The sequence below is a fragment of the Montipora capricornis genome, chromosome 1 (assembly GCF_036669925.1).
Source record: "Montipora capricornis isolate CH-2021 chromosome 1, ASM3666992v2, whole genome shotgun sequence".
NCBI classification, from domain to species: Eukaryota; Metazoa; Cnidaria; class Anthozoa; order Scleractinia; family Acroporidae; genus Montipora; species Montipora capricornis.
Window position 1 is genome coordinate 18,073,638 of NC_090883.1, and position 15,000 is coordinate 18,088,637.

At 39.6% G+C, this 15,000-nt stretch overlaps 1 protein-coding gene across 1 annotated transcript in view; it reads left to right on the top strand.

Moving 5' to 3' along the window:
- The window catches only part of LOC138059761 (uncharacterized), a 63,944-nt gene that overhangs the window by 3,495 nt on the left and 45,449 nt on the right, over window positions 1–15,000 (top strand). Inside the window, 6 exon segments of the mRNA XM_068905371.1 lie at window positions 779–846; window positions 3,125–3,225; window positions 5,901–6,011; window positions 6,418–6,565; window positions 8,987–9,989; window positions 10,534–11,105. Coding sequence (XP_068761472.1) covers window positions 843–846; window positions 3,125–3,225; window positions 5,901–6,011; window positions 6,418–6,565; window positions 8,987–9,989; window positions 10,534–11,105 — 1,939 coding nt within the window. The 5' untranslated portion in view covers window positions 779–842.

Here is a 15,000-nt window from a genome sequence, read left to right on the forward strand (position 1 = left end):
GATAATTGCCCGCTAAATGAAAATCTTGTAATATGTATCTCATTTGAGCGATCCAAAAGGTTAGAAATAGTACTTGGGCTTAACCTATTGAAAACATCATGCATGAGTATTGAAATAGATTTAAAATAAAGCATATTTACTGGAAGAGTATTGGAGGAGACAAAAAGAAGAATGGCATGTGACCTATAAGGTGCAAAATATATGAGGCGAAGGGCACGCTTTTGTAAGACCAAACTTTTATTAGTGTAAGATTGTGCAGCTTGGCCCCACACCAGAATGCCGTAGGATATGTAGATAAGGGGATATCAAAGATCGATCGAGAGAGCAGAATTATCAAGGAAAAGGAAACGAGATCACGTACAAGGGAATATTAAAATTATTTTGTGAAATTGTGTTTACATTGGCTAATGACAATTTTTGTTTTCATTATTTAAGGTACCCCTCTTGAGAGAGTTTATATTTTTCAAACACCCCCTTTTTACCTCTTATTTTTTGGGGGACCCCCAATTTCTCATCAGTCCCCCGTACTGAGATGCGAAAACACAGTCGATGCGCATGCTCACGTTCTTTTTTAGCCTGGGCTAAAAAATGATAGCGATTATATGGCTTTTCAACCCGTTTGCCGGGGCTGAAAATCCTAGACCGGTTTCAGAAACCGGGCTGGGATTAACCAAGATCCCTTGGCTACACCTAAATCAGAGCTGAATATTGCTCGTGATTTAATAATGTTTTCAGCATAGACTGGTCCTCTTTCATAATCAGAGTATTATCTTTCCAGATGTACAGGACCTGAATAAATAAAGAAACAGATCTAGAAGTCGACATTTTCCTGTGTGGCGCCTATGGGTAAATAACATCCTGCAAGTGTGTTGTTGTTATTGTTCTATTAATGTAAAAATAGAAAGCGAAAACCGAGGTTAAAAAAGACTTTCTACCAATCAATCAGATCAGTTATACATTATGAACCGCGAATCTAAGGTTTTTTTTATGAGGTTTGTCTTTTTTATGACGTTTTTCTTTTGTGGGTCAGGGTGCATCGCCCCACGGCTAATGATCAGGTTAGGTGAGCTTGAACAACTGATTTGATATTCATTTATTTTAGCACATTTTCCCCTCCTTGGTTTATGATGTAAGAGAGTCATTCTAGATCGTTTCTGTCATAGTCTAATTTTTATTATGTAAAGAGCATTTGAATATTTATATAGAGAATGCGCTTAATAAATAATAATATTAATAATTATTATAATTATAATAGTAATAATAATAATAATAATTATTATTATTATTATTATTATTATTATTATAGATTTGATATTCCAGTTGTTTAACCCTTTAAGTGCTAACTCCAGATATATCAGGGCAAAATACAGATACTACTTTCAATACTTGATTCTAGTTAAGTTTCAGTCAAACGTTATGATAGTGTGTTCACAGCACTGAATGATTGGTATACCAGTTGTCACAGTCTGAAATCCCTACGATGAGCCTTGATTTTCACTACTTTATACCTTTCGTTTGGCAAGAAAGCAGGAAAAGCCAGTTTTTTGCTACGAGAATAACACCAAAAAAAAATTACTAATTTGTCGCCAATTTTCTGCGACAAAAAATTCTTCAGAAATCAAAAGTCTAAGTTAACAGCACACTTCATGGCTACTCCTTAGTACTTGGCTAGAAATTTCTTCTCATCTTTTCCTCTGGCCGCACCTTAGTCATTTGATGACGGCCATTGTGCTTTTCAAGTTGCCTTGTTCATGCCAAAAAATAATTCTGGGTAATTCTGCCATTCCATGACAAGGGAAGACCCCCGATTCTCATTTCATATATCGGTTTTATTAGTGTCGGGCCACCCAGTCCTACCAGCAAAATACAGAATTTATTGAAACGTTTAGCTTTCACAACTTGCCCAAATTGTATCGCTAGGTCCGGGGAGAATAGGCCAGAGAGACAATTTCACTCGTGAACCGCCATATTTACACCAAAGCATTTTAGGTGTCCCAGTCTGCATTAAACCATCTCTCATCTCGGTTTTCTTTCAAAGGCTATCTTTATCACATTCCAGCTTAATTGTTAGGTGATGCCCAAACTTGAACCCACATTGCCCCAAAACCGCAGATGAGAACTTCTTATACAGCGAAGCCAAGTGATGCAGACCGTTTATCGCCAAAAAAGTACAAAAAAATAGCAAAAAAGGGGTAAATCGTCCTTGTATAGCCAGTTACACAATCTAAATGGCTAATACCTTTATAAACTAAGTTTAGATCATTGGGTACGAGCCTTCTCAAATGATCATACGCGTTATCCAACCAACTTATGAAGTATGGGGACAGCTATTCTTAGAGTTATTTTCATAGAGTTATGTCGTAGAGTTACAGTTAATTAAGTTTCCAAAATCCTGGATTCAGGATTTTGGACTGCCAAAATCCTGAATTCAAGATTTTGGACGACCAAAATCCTGAATTCAAGATTTCTGGACTTCCAAAATCTTGAATTCAGGATTTTGGCAGTCCGAAACCTTGAATTCAGGATTTTGGCAGTCCAAAATATTGAATTCAGGATTTTGGAAGTCGTTAGCTCTAACTCTAAGTCATAACTCTACTGAAATAACTCTATTGATAGTTAACCTCATTAAGTATGCGTTTCCTCGTTCACTTCAATTACATTATTTGAAAATTTTTTCATGAATTTAACTCGAAAAAGGAAGCTTTTTTGTTCTAAGATGATCAGCAAACAAGGAGGACGAGAAGGTTGAACATAGACCATTAGCGTCGCCTCAGGAATCCTTGATAACCACTATATCATCGAAGCAAGCTGCTGAATGAAAGCGAATTTTTATAATATTTAAATATATACCTATTACCAATATTGAAAGCTAATCGGTTTAAAATGGGCACTTATTCGGAATGGGTGTTTAGACTGTTGATCAGCACTACTAAAAATGGGTGCCTAGACCTAAATAAGGTACATGCATATTTAATAAGTTGGTTGGATGACTAGAATGATCATTCGAGGTGGCTTGTACCCTATAATCTAAATTTAGTTTATATGGGTATTAGCCACTTAGATTGTGTGACACTGATGCACAACCTTGTAATAGGAATCCCCTCACGTCACTCTTGATTTTTAGCGCAAAAGGAAGGTCGACGATTTGGCTTGATTCAGCCAACGCTAATACAGCAGTTAAGAAAGATTCTAGATGAATACCCGGATGATGGACAGATACTCAAGGTATTTAAAAAGGAAAAATACGCATCGTTGTATTAGTATAGGACTAGGTAATCACCATGATGTCGAGTGCAATTTGGAATAAATGAGCACGAGTAAATTTTTCCAAAGACGAACAAAATGTGACCGTAATCCTTAGCTAATAATGACCCCAATTAGATATATAGCGTTGAAGGCGCGCTCTGATTGGCTACTCAAACTCGGGATATCGTTTGTTAGTATATACTAAAACAGTGGATAGCGTTGAACTCACGCGCTGATTGGCTCGTCAAACTCCGAATATCCTGTGCTATATACCTCCGAGCAACTCGGACAAAATTTTTTGTGCTGTCAGGAGCCCATCTGGAGAGTGGAACTTCCATACAGCGCCTATGAAACGCGTTTTCACAAGTAGGTTTATTTTTAGACTAGCCCTTCCCGCGGATTAGGTCAAAAAACAAAGTTTCGGTTCGGTGACCCTATGACGTCAGCTTAATTTCTTGTAATTGGTCATCGGGCTCCTGTGGGAGTCTCATTCGGGGGAAATTCAATCTAAAAGATAATCGGTCTGTGAAAACGCCGTTACACGAACACAGTAGAGTTGTAGGCTCCGGGTCATGGGTTCCTGGGGCTGTATATTATCTCACTGTTTCCACTTCGGTGAATAGTTGTTGACTGCTCGCCTCCGAGCAACTCGTGCGGGATTTGCGACCAAAATATTGTAATTGCTGCAGGAATAAATGAGTTAAAATCATCTTTTTGTGCTACATTATCTCACTGTATTAGTATATACCAAAATAACTATGGGCAGCACTAAAAGCCGGAATCCGGAATGCGGAATCCGGAATCGGGACTCCAGAATGTGGAATCCGGAATCCAGAACCCGGAACCAGAATCCGGAACCAGAATCCGGAATCCGGAATCCGTAAACCAGAAACCAGAATTATTCTTAATTCTCAAGAATTACAATGACTTATCCACTGGATTACTCAATTTGCTTTGCTAGTGTTCTATCCGGTGGATAGTGTTATCCATCTTTTGAACAATCGAAGCCAGGTTTTTTGTGCATCTAGATTATATCAAGTCTTCTAATTGGAAATCCCAGTAAATAAATGATCACAATCGAAATTTGTTTATAGTACATGATCAGGTTTACGTAAAAGTAGTAATGTTTAAAAATTTATTAAATAAACAAAGTGGTGTTTTGCCGTCTTTCCTTTCTTTAATTATGTTCTAGTAAAAGTCCATTACCCAGGAAAAAGAATCTGGTATCAGGTTTGTCCCCATCAGCGTCAGAAAAGTGTTTATTTTTAAACCAAGTTTTGCCAGAAGTAAACAATAGGCCAAATCGGCTAACTTAATGTTGTACCCAATTCAAATCTCCCTGGGTTAAGATTCTTCGTGTGTTGTATTGGCATTATAATATAGCATTCACATGTAAATGATGATGCAAATACCTGAACAAAACGTTTTGTTCCCAAGGGGTTTGATTCAGCCAATTTGGTCTATTATTCATTTCTGGCAAAACTTGGTTTAAAAATAAATAGTTTTCTACGCTGATGGGGACAAACCTGATAGCAGATTCTTACTAGAACATAATCAACGGAAGGAAAGATGGCAAAACACAACTTTGTTTATTTAATAAATTTCAAACATTATTAATTACGTAAACTTGACCATGCACAATAAACACATTTCGATTATGATCATTTGTTTACGGGGATTTCCAATCAGAAGACTTAATGATAATCAAGATGCACAAGAAACCAGGCCTCGATTGTTCAAAAGGTGGATAACGCTATCCACCGGATAAATCACTATCCAGCGGATAAACACTAGCAAAACAAAGTGAGTTATCCAGTCAATAAGTTATTGTAATTCTCGCGACTTGTGGATAATTATGGTTTCCGGATTCCGGATTCTGGATTCCGGCTTTTACTTCTTTTACTGCCCAACAACTGTTACATCATACTCCCCAGGTTGTTGGGCCCCAGCGTGCTTTAGGGTGTGTGTAATAAACATGGCATCCATCTTGTGTGGTTAGACTTCGTGTGCTTCAACTCAACTATTCACATCATTGCCGGCGGCTAGTGGTGGATATTTACCTCGCTGCTTCGCAGCTTGGTAAATGTCCATCCACCTTTAGCTGCCTCCATTTCGGTGAATAGTTGTTAACTATTGACTGAAGTCAAATAATGCAGATTGGTAGTTGACATTTAAACTTAAAAGGGAGACTATTCGTTGTCTCAGTACCATGAAGGTGCCTTTCATTTTGCCCGAATTGTTGACAAACGTTGGCAGCGTGGAGGCAGCGTGGTCGAGTGGTTAGGGCGTTGGGTTTGCATGCGGTTGCTCCGGTTTCAAATATTAAATCCCGTTCTAACCTCTGGTTAGGATTTGTTTCCGGTTGTCCCGGATTCAACTCTACCACGCTTTGTAAATAGCCAACTGGTTGCCTCCTGCCAGTTGGGGTTCTTAATAATGTTTCTGTTAAGTTTGAATTGTTTCTTTCACATTGTTAAAAGTGGGGTGCCTGTAAACTAGCTTTATAGCTAAGTGCACTTCTACTATAAACAAAGCATTATCTATTATCGTATTATCATTAAACGTGCTCCAGAAGCATAGTTTCCTCTGGCGGGCAAACCGGTGGTCTTGATCTCTGCAGCCCTTGTTTTGTTTGTTTTTTTCTCGTACACTAGGAACTTATCCAAAATGCTGACGATGCAAACGCTACTCAACTGAAGTTTCTGCACGATAGACATAACTATCCAACCGAAAATCTCTATGCAGATAGCCTTGCAGAGTTTCAGGTAACTGTAATTTTTTTTATCTTTTTGGGTTTTGCTAACATCATGAAACACCTAGGTCGCGATAACTTATTAATTTATTGCGGGTTTTTTTATCCAAGATGCACTCCTTAACCGATGTACCTCAAGAAGGTGAGGAAACAAGGAAGACACCAAGGTCGACTTCAGTCGGAGCGAAATCTAACAGGGATAAACATAGAGTTTAAACATAATAATAATTATTTAAACTAATAAATAAATAAGGTAAACAAACATGTTGCCTTTGAGATTAATTTTGATCCCCGCAGAGATTACGTTGTTTATGATTGTGGTCAATTCTTCTCCACAAATTTAAAGCTGTTAAAAAGCTGTAAATTTTTATTATCACCATAAAATGTGATGACAGAAAAAAAAAATCTTTCTCCACTAGGGCCCAGCACTCTATGCTTACAACAATGCCGTTTTTACCGAAAAAGACTGGGATGGGATTCAGCGGCTCAGTGATAGCATTAAAGCAGCCGACCCCGTGAAAGTCGGTGGTTTCGGCTTGGGATTCAAGTCCGTGTTTCACATGACAGGTAGGCTGACATTATGACTAACACCATGTTCCACAACAAGAGGGGACTGGATGGCCATTTTCATCTTGAGTTTAGTTATTGATTATTCTTAGACTATTCCATTCACCGACAGCAGCCATTCTTACAACCTTCATTGTGACATTCTAAATTGTGACATTCTTTGTTGTGACATTCTAAGAGCTTATCAGTTTCACTTGGCTTCTTTTTGCAAACACAAATAGAATGAAGTGAAGCTATGATCCTCGCATTTATGAACGCAATTATTGCTTCTGTACGCAATTGCAATAATTGCGCTCATAGCTGCGAGGATCATAGCTTCAATTGATTTCATATCCGCAGTTCATATTTGATCCATTTCAAACATCATTTCATCATTGATTCATTCCCCACGGGAACATTAAAACCCACAAATGACCAGGTCCCAACGTCAGTGGCTTCATAGCTCAGTTGGTTAGAGCGTCGCACCGGTATCGCGAGGTCACGGGTTCAAACCCCGTTAAAGTCCTGAATTTTTTAGGCTTCTCTACGCAATTGCAATAATTGCGTTCATAACTGCGAGGATCATAGCTTCACTTGATTTCATATCCGCAGTTCATATAGGATCCATTTCATATATCATTTCATCACAAATAGAATCCAAGATAAGAGCATCTGAAGGTGCTACCTGTTTCTTGCCAGCATGAGTGGACTTGTTTGTTCATTTGAATTCAGGCAGTGTTCTGCAATTGAGGCAGTACCATGTTTTAGGTATGCTGGTAATACCTTCAGGATAGTAGATAGACTGAATGAGTGACTGGGAGGGCATGGCTGGATTTGTTGACATGCAGCCTTACTCTGGGAGGAATCGATTCCTCCAGCTCTATGTCTGAAGAAACTGTTGCCATTCGCCTGTGCGACACTATCTCTCTCAACTTGTGTGATTTGTTCCTTTGTTGTCTTAATATCCACCTCATGACAAGCTTTTCATAGCTCAGACTAACTCAGATGGAGGTACTTCTTATCAAACAAATCGCTAATTGTAGACACGCTGCGACTTTTGAGGACATAGCTGTCTGCATACTCGGGTATTAAGCTTAGAGTGATGGGTTTGCTACTAGACTTACTAAGTTTAGCATACAAGGCATCCATTTCCGGTTTTGAGGGAAGAGGAATCCCCTTTGAGATATTGCCTTTAGCAGAGTCAACAGGGCTGAAAACATTGGGCAAGTTCTCAATCTTGGCAACTAAATCGTTTTTCATTTTCCTTGCCGATGTAAAGTTTATTTCTCTCACCCTTTCATATTCTACTTGTTTGACGTAGGTTAGTATAAGCCACGAGCACTTCACTTGCCTGCAGGCAAGTCTGCCATTTATTTTTGTCCACGCTTCCAAATAAAATAGCGTACTTGCTATATGCGAACAGGATTCTGCTAGGCCAGCTTTGCAACCTAAGCAGTGAGAAAACAAAATTGTTCCTTCTCTTTCCGTGATAACCCAACATGGAACTAGAGAGTCGTTCCATTTTACTCGAGGGAATTCTAGTTGTAGCAAAAATTACGCAATCGAAAGAGGTACACCAATACGACCGACCGGCAATGGTATGATGTCACGTGAAAACGATCTATTATTTGCAGCAAAACACTTATAAGAGTGTTTTCACTCACGTGATCAGGAACCTTGGTTTTCCACCGAAACAAAAGAAAGCGCCTGCATGATAATACAGATCGATTCCCAGAGGATTAGTTGGGGACACCAACATGGCCGCCGTGACGTCACATGAAAACACTCTTTTTTGTAGGCAGTTATTTGCAGGTCACGTGGTGAGCTCTCGGCCAATGAAAAGGAAGGGGATAATACATCGAAGAGAGACGGATTGCGTTGACGGCGCGCTCTGATTGGCTACACAAACTTTCAAATATCCTTTGCTGTTCACCTCCAAGCAACTCACGTGGGATTTGCGCCCGAAAATGTTGCAATCTTAGCAACAATAAATGAGTTAAAGTTGCCTTTTTGTGCTATATTATGTCACTGTTTTAGTATATACTAAAACAAATATTCACCTCAGTGTCGGTGGCTAGTGGTGGATATTTACCTCGCCGCTTCGTGGTTCGGTAAATATCTATTTAGTTACTTTTTAAAGGGTACTGGCACCTGAAATAACCGTGTGGTTAACGGTTCCTTGTTTCCCATATTAAGGATCTTTTGTTAATTGAGTCCCAGTATTTAATTCACTTCTCGTTACGCATCTACTTACAGCTCTTTCTCTCCTCCCCAGAGTTCCACTTTCCTTTCTTTCGTGTTCCAGCCTCTGCTTTCTGGGACTAAAATTAATATTATCCCACTTCATTTCCTCCACCTAATCTAGAACTGCTGGGATTTGGAGTTAAACACCTCTGACTCTGCAAGCTTTTTAATGTTTCTGGTGTTGCTAACGTTTTTCAGATTTACCAAGCCTGGTCAGCGGACATCAAATTGGGTTCATTGATCCTCATGCTTGCCATTTCGACCATCGCGGTCAGGCAACTGGAAAACTTTGGCATCTTGAAGAGGACCAAGAAGACATGGACATAATATCTAATCAGTTCGCTCCGTACAAAGAGATCTTTGACTGCAATGATGGAGCTTTTTACAGGGGATTCTACAACGGAACTTTGTTCCGTTTTCCACTGAGAATTACACCAACAGAACTGTCGGCCACAATTTACTCCGCAGACAAAGTGGATACGCTTTATGAGAGTTTTAAAACTGATGCTCATTTGATGCTCCTGTTTTTGCAAAACGTCGAGGAAATTGAGCTGTATGTCAGAGAAGAGCTGGAATCCAGTCCTCGGAAAGTCTTCCAAGTGAAGCTTGCAGGTGACAGTCTTCAGACAATCCGTGCAAAGAGGAATGAGTTTCGTCAGAAAATTACGCCCGGGGAAGTAAGGTCTGCACCCGTAGCAGTAACTTACCGAATCACAATTGAGACCTCAATCTTCGATTCCCAGCAAGGTTGCAAGAAAAATGAACACTCTTTCCTTGTTACGAACTACTTTTGTGGTGGAGAGATGTCGTCAACATTCCAAGAGCTCATGACGGACAAAGGTTTAAGCTATCTCCCATCAGTGGGAGTAGCTATGGCCTTACCGGCTGGTTTAAGTCGGCAAACACCCGACATTCAAGGCCACGTGTTTTGTTTCTTACCACTACCAGTTCAGAAGACCAGCTTGACAGGTTTGCCAGTACATGTAAACGGCTTCTTTGCCCTTAACCAGAATAGGCGTCACGTAAAGTTTCCAAACGCCGAACAGGAAGACCAGGAAAAGAAAGGAAGACATTTGACTGACAAGTCTCTATTATGGAACAAGTGCTTGCTGGAAGAAGCCATTCCCAGGGCCTATGCCACAATGATTTTAGACGCCATTAAGGAGAAGTCAGCTGGGGTGTATAAAGCATCAATTTACGAGTAAGTAATAAGATGTTTATTCCCTTTTTATATCAAGGTGCGATTATGGCCTTACTACGCCTTCCCTAACGGTCTCGTTTTTCACTGCCGTAAATAAATCTTGATGTAGAGTTAATGGTCACCTTTAGCCTTGTGATCAGTGATCTCGATCCACATTGTTCGCTTTTTTTTTGTCAAGACCCGTCAACTGCTGCAGCAAATGAGACTGACGGTAGCACAAAACGATACCGTTAATTGGTGGTTAAAGTTCAAACTGCGCATGTTCATGAAAACTGTCAGGAAGGTGATAACCTACGGAGTAATATTGCATAAGCGGGAAAGAGAAAAAGCTAGTAAGGTTAACTGCTGCATAAACGGGAAGCCATTCGTTTCTTTTGGCTCTGTCATTTTTTCCATTTTCTCGTAAAACTCTTTTTGACTACAGTACCGTCCTTACATGTTTAATTGCTCCCAGGGTTAGATCATCCATTAAGCAGATAGTCGTCGATTTTGCAGGGTTAAATAAATAAACGTTAAGCAAATTTTCTCGTCTTCTTACTTGAAGAGCATGGCCAGATGTGAAAAGTGTCAAGCAAAACTGGGATCGAATTGCACAGCCTTTGTTCCAGATCCTCTTGAATATGGACATAGTCTACACTGAGGCGGATCATGGGAAATGGCTTGCAATCAAACAAGCCTACTTTGATTTACAACCTGCAAGTGAGACCAAAGATCTCCTGTACAAAGTTATGGTTGCAGCCAATTTTCCCATCGTCTCGGTACCCTGCCACATAACAGAAAGCATCACTCGGTATTTGAGTGTTAAAGAATTAACACCCCATCTCACAAGAGAAGTATTGAAGCAATCCCCAAATTGTTATAAGAAGCTTGAAAGACCTGAAAAGATACTGCTCCTTCAGTTTTGTCTCAGAGATTGCCAACCTGACAAGCTTTGTGGATTAGAACTTATGCCTCTCTCTAATGGCACATTTAGTGTTTTTTCAAACAAAGCTGAGGTAGTTTACATCTCCTCGCCTGAACATCCAAAGGAACTGCTACCTGGCCTACAACACCGCTTTTTAGACGAAAATATGAGCGTTAACGTCCTTCAGAGGCTGAATGACGCGGCGGCACAAGGTAGGATCCATTCTTTATGACAACCATTGAATATATTTCTCTTATTCAGTCACCGATGGAGGCTGTAAACATTCTAGAAAAAAATTTTATCTTGTTTTCTAGTCTTTTCTTAAAACAACAACAACAAATATATCTGATTAAAACCTGCATCAAATCGGCGCCCCTTCCGCTGCAAACGTCTTTAAATGTCGTGGCCTTCAGTCGACTGAGTGCAACTTGATGGCAAATACAAAGACATTAGGTTTTCTCGCAAATGTGGTCTGAAGATGATGTTGGCTAGGCCCGGTAAACTACGAAAAAGATGTAATTATCGATTGTGGCGTGGGGATAGCTAGGCGAAAATTGAGAGCGCTCCAATCAGGAGTCGAACCTATGATCTTTCGCTTATAATCTTTCGCTTACTATCTTATCACTGCGTTATCGGAGACTGGTAAGAGCTGGGCCATCAAACTAAGCCAGCTCAGAGGCAGAGCATCCGAGCTAGAAATTGGAAAGTTATAGGTTCTCTTCCTCTGAAGAGCACTCGAATGAATTTTTTTCCGAGTATCCTCGAATCACCAGCAAAAAGATAAACGCTCATATTAGATTTTCTGTCTTCATTGGAAGGAATTATGTCAAATATGGCATATAAATAGATGATATTACACGGTGGCAGGGAAATATAAATTTCATGTTTGAGTGGGAAGAACAATATTGAGATATTAATATTGACACGAGAACATATCATTCATATCTTCGAGCTAACGTGTGGTTTTCGTTTTATTATATAGACAAAACATATCCATGGTAGAGATTGGAATAAAGCAGGCTTTAATATCAATGATGGGCGTTGGTACAAACCAAGAAAAAAATGCAGAAAAATAGGCGGGAATCGTGACGTCGTTGTTCACAATGCAACTCGTGTTACATTCGAAGAGTACGACACTCGGTTGCCGGATGTAGTGGTCGTATTGATTTCTGCGAGTGTTTTATTTCCCGGTAAAATACTCCCGTCCATATAATAACTGATACTATATCATGCATTATGTACGATGTTCCTTGATAAATATTTGTTTAAAAGCCTTAATATATATAAAAAAAAAAAATAAAAAAAAAAATATATATATATTCAGGTGAGTTCCACACTGATAAATCCAGAATAGTGCTCAACAATAATGGAGCGGTAATAACAATGTTTTTCTACTCAATATAGTTTCATATGGACTTTAATACAGGTCTGTTTCGTAGACCAACAAGGAGTTGGGCCACTCATCAGTTAAATTCCATGTACACTGTAGCATCGCTGGGGTTTATATACATCAGTAGCGTGATCGTTACAAGATTCAAACTTGAAAAACAATAGTAAAAAAGCATTTGTAAATTTATGATTGGTTGTTGAGGATGCGATTTAACCTAAGGAGAAAATTTCGCTTGTGCCTGCAAGTCGATACGAGTTCATTACGTTTGTTGAGCGTTGCCATGTCCGGTTTATATACAATATAGAATTTCTCGGTACTACATAGATTACATCGTTTAGTAAGGTTGCTATAAGATTTGGCCTTGGCGAGAATTTTCCAGGAGATTGCGAAGTCTTTCTTTTGATCTTTTAGCTGCCATAGATGTTTGCTCAGTTCGGTGTCATTCTTTTTACTTTCGTGGAAAAACACCTCCTCTGTGCTGCAATGGTTCAAACAGTTGCCTAACAAACAGAGGTGTGCTTTCATAACCTTCGATGTAGTGGAATTCTACCCTTCCATATCAGAGACACTACTCCAGCGTGCCCTTGACTTCGCAGCCAATTATGTGACCATTTCAGATTATGATCGTCACATAATCTTGCAAGCTAAACAATCCCTTCTTTTCAACAACGGAAACCCTTGGCAGAAGAGAAACACCGGCACCCTCTTCGATGTCACTATGGGTAGTTATGATGGAGCTGAAACGTGCGAATTAGTAGGGATCTACATGCTCTCGCAGCTTAAAGCAATTTCTCACGGCATGGAAATTGGGCTTTACAGAGATGACGGCTTAGGAGTAATCGACCAAACCCCACAAAAAATCGAAGAAATCAAAAAAGAAATATGCAAAGTGTTCGCCAAAAACAACGTACGCATTACTGTTGAGGCCAACAAAAAGGTCGTAAATTTCCTTGACGTAACATTAGACTTAACCACTGAGAAGTACAAGCCATATTCGAAGCCTGCAACCACTCCACAGCAAATCTAACCATCCCCCTTGCATAATAAAGAACATCCCTGAGGCAATTAACAAAAGATTATCTGAAATCTCATCAGAGGAGGAAGCCTTCAAAGAGGCAGCACCGTCCTACCAAGAAGCGTTGCAGAAAAGCGGTTATTCATACACCCTCAAATTCACCCCGCCACAGCAGTCACCAGAATCCACCACTTACAAGAGACAGAGGCAAAGAAACATAATTTGGTTCAACCCACCATTTAGTAAAAATGTTCAAACCAATATAGGAAGAGAATTTCGAAATTTGATCGAGAGGTGCTTCCCACCGAACCATAAATTAAGAAAACTGTTTAACAAAAACAATCTTAAGCTAAGTTATAGTTGTTCACCAAACATAAAACAGATCATCGATGGACACAACAAAACCATCCTAAGCCAGAACATGCGACCTCTACAACAAACACCCACCAAACTCCGCAACTGCAGAGCACCAGGCAAATGCCCTTTGAAAAGACAATGCTTAGTCAAGGAAGTAGTGTATCAAGCCACCATCACGACCGCCGAAAGCACAGAGACGTACGTCGGCCTCACCGCCACTGCGTTCAAGACGAGATGGCGAAACCACCAAATGTCATTCAAAAACGAAAGTAAAAAGAATGACACCGAACTGAGCAAACATCTATGGCAGCTAAAAGATCAAAAGAAAGACTTTGCAATCTCCTGGAAAATTCTAGCCAAGGCCTTATATATTAAGGCTTTTAAACAAATATTTATCAAGAAACATCGTACAGAATGCATGATATAGTATCAGTTATTATATGGACGGGAGTATTTTACCGGGAAAAAGATGTAATTATCGATTGTGGCATGGGGATAGCTAGGCGAAAATTGAGAGCGCTCCAATCAGGAGTCAAACCTATGATCTTTCGCTTATAATCTTTCGCTTACTATCTTATCACTGCGTTATCGGAGACTGGTAAGAGCTGGGCCATCAAACTAAGCCGGCTCAGAGACAGAGCATCCGAACATTTATTTGTTACTCCGAGTTTCATGCTTCTCACGAAGCAATCATCAGGCAACTGCCAAAAAGAAGGAATACATGGTGTTTTACAGTGATTTTGAAAATAACGGTAGCAATTCACTATAGGCTGGGGTGCATAGCAACGGTTAAACAATACAAACTGTTTCCAGTGAGCTGCTAAAAATAAGCCTTAAATAATTACGCTATTGAGAAGGAATTTCTTTGCATGTCTGCAACTTGTTACAAGCTCATTTCTGTTGTTAAGGGTCGCCAAATCTGGTCTACAAATTATATAGTATTTCTCCCACAGACATAAATTACACTTCTTCGTTACATTTGAATAGGATCTCGCATGCCTAACAATCCGCCATTTAATGCGATAGTCGACTTTCTTGTCTTTCAAACCCCATACATATTTACTAAGTTCAGTGGAATTTCTGTAGCGTTCACAGGGCGCGACGAAAATGAAAAGATGAGGTTGCCCTTCGGGCAAGCTATTACTTGAGGTTACTAGCCCGAAGGTCTGAGGAGCTAGCCCGAAATTAATTTGTTTATAAAGAATAATCAGATTTATTTAATTATGCAAAATACAAGTAATGATACCAAGCATAGATATAACTAATTCTTCGTCGTGTTTTGATTCTTGAATGCATGGCATCTGACAGGATGCGGCGATGCGGATCCGCATAATTAGGGACTTTA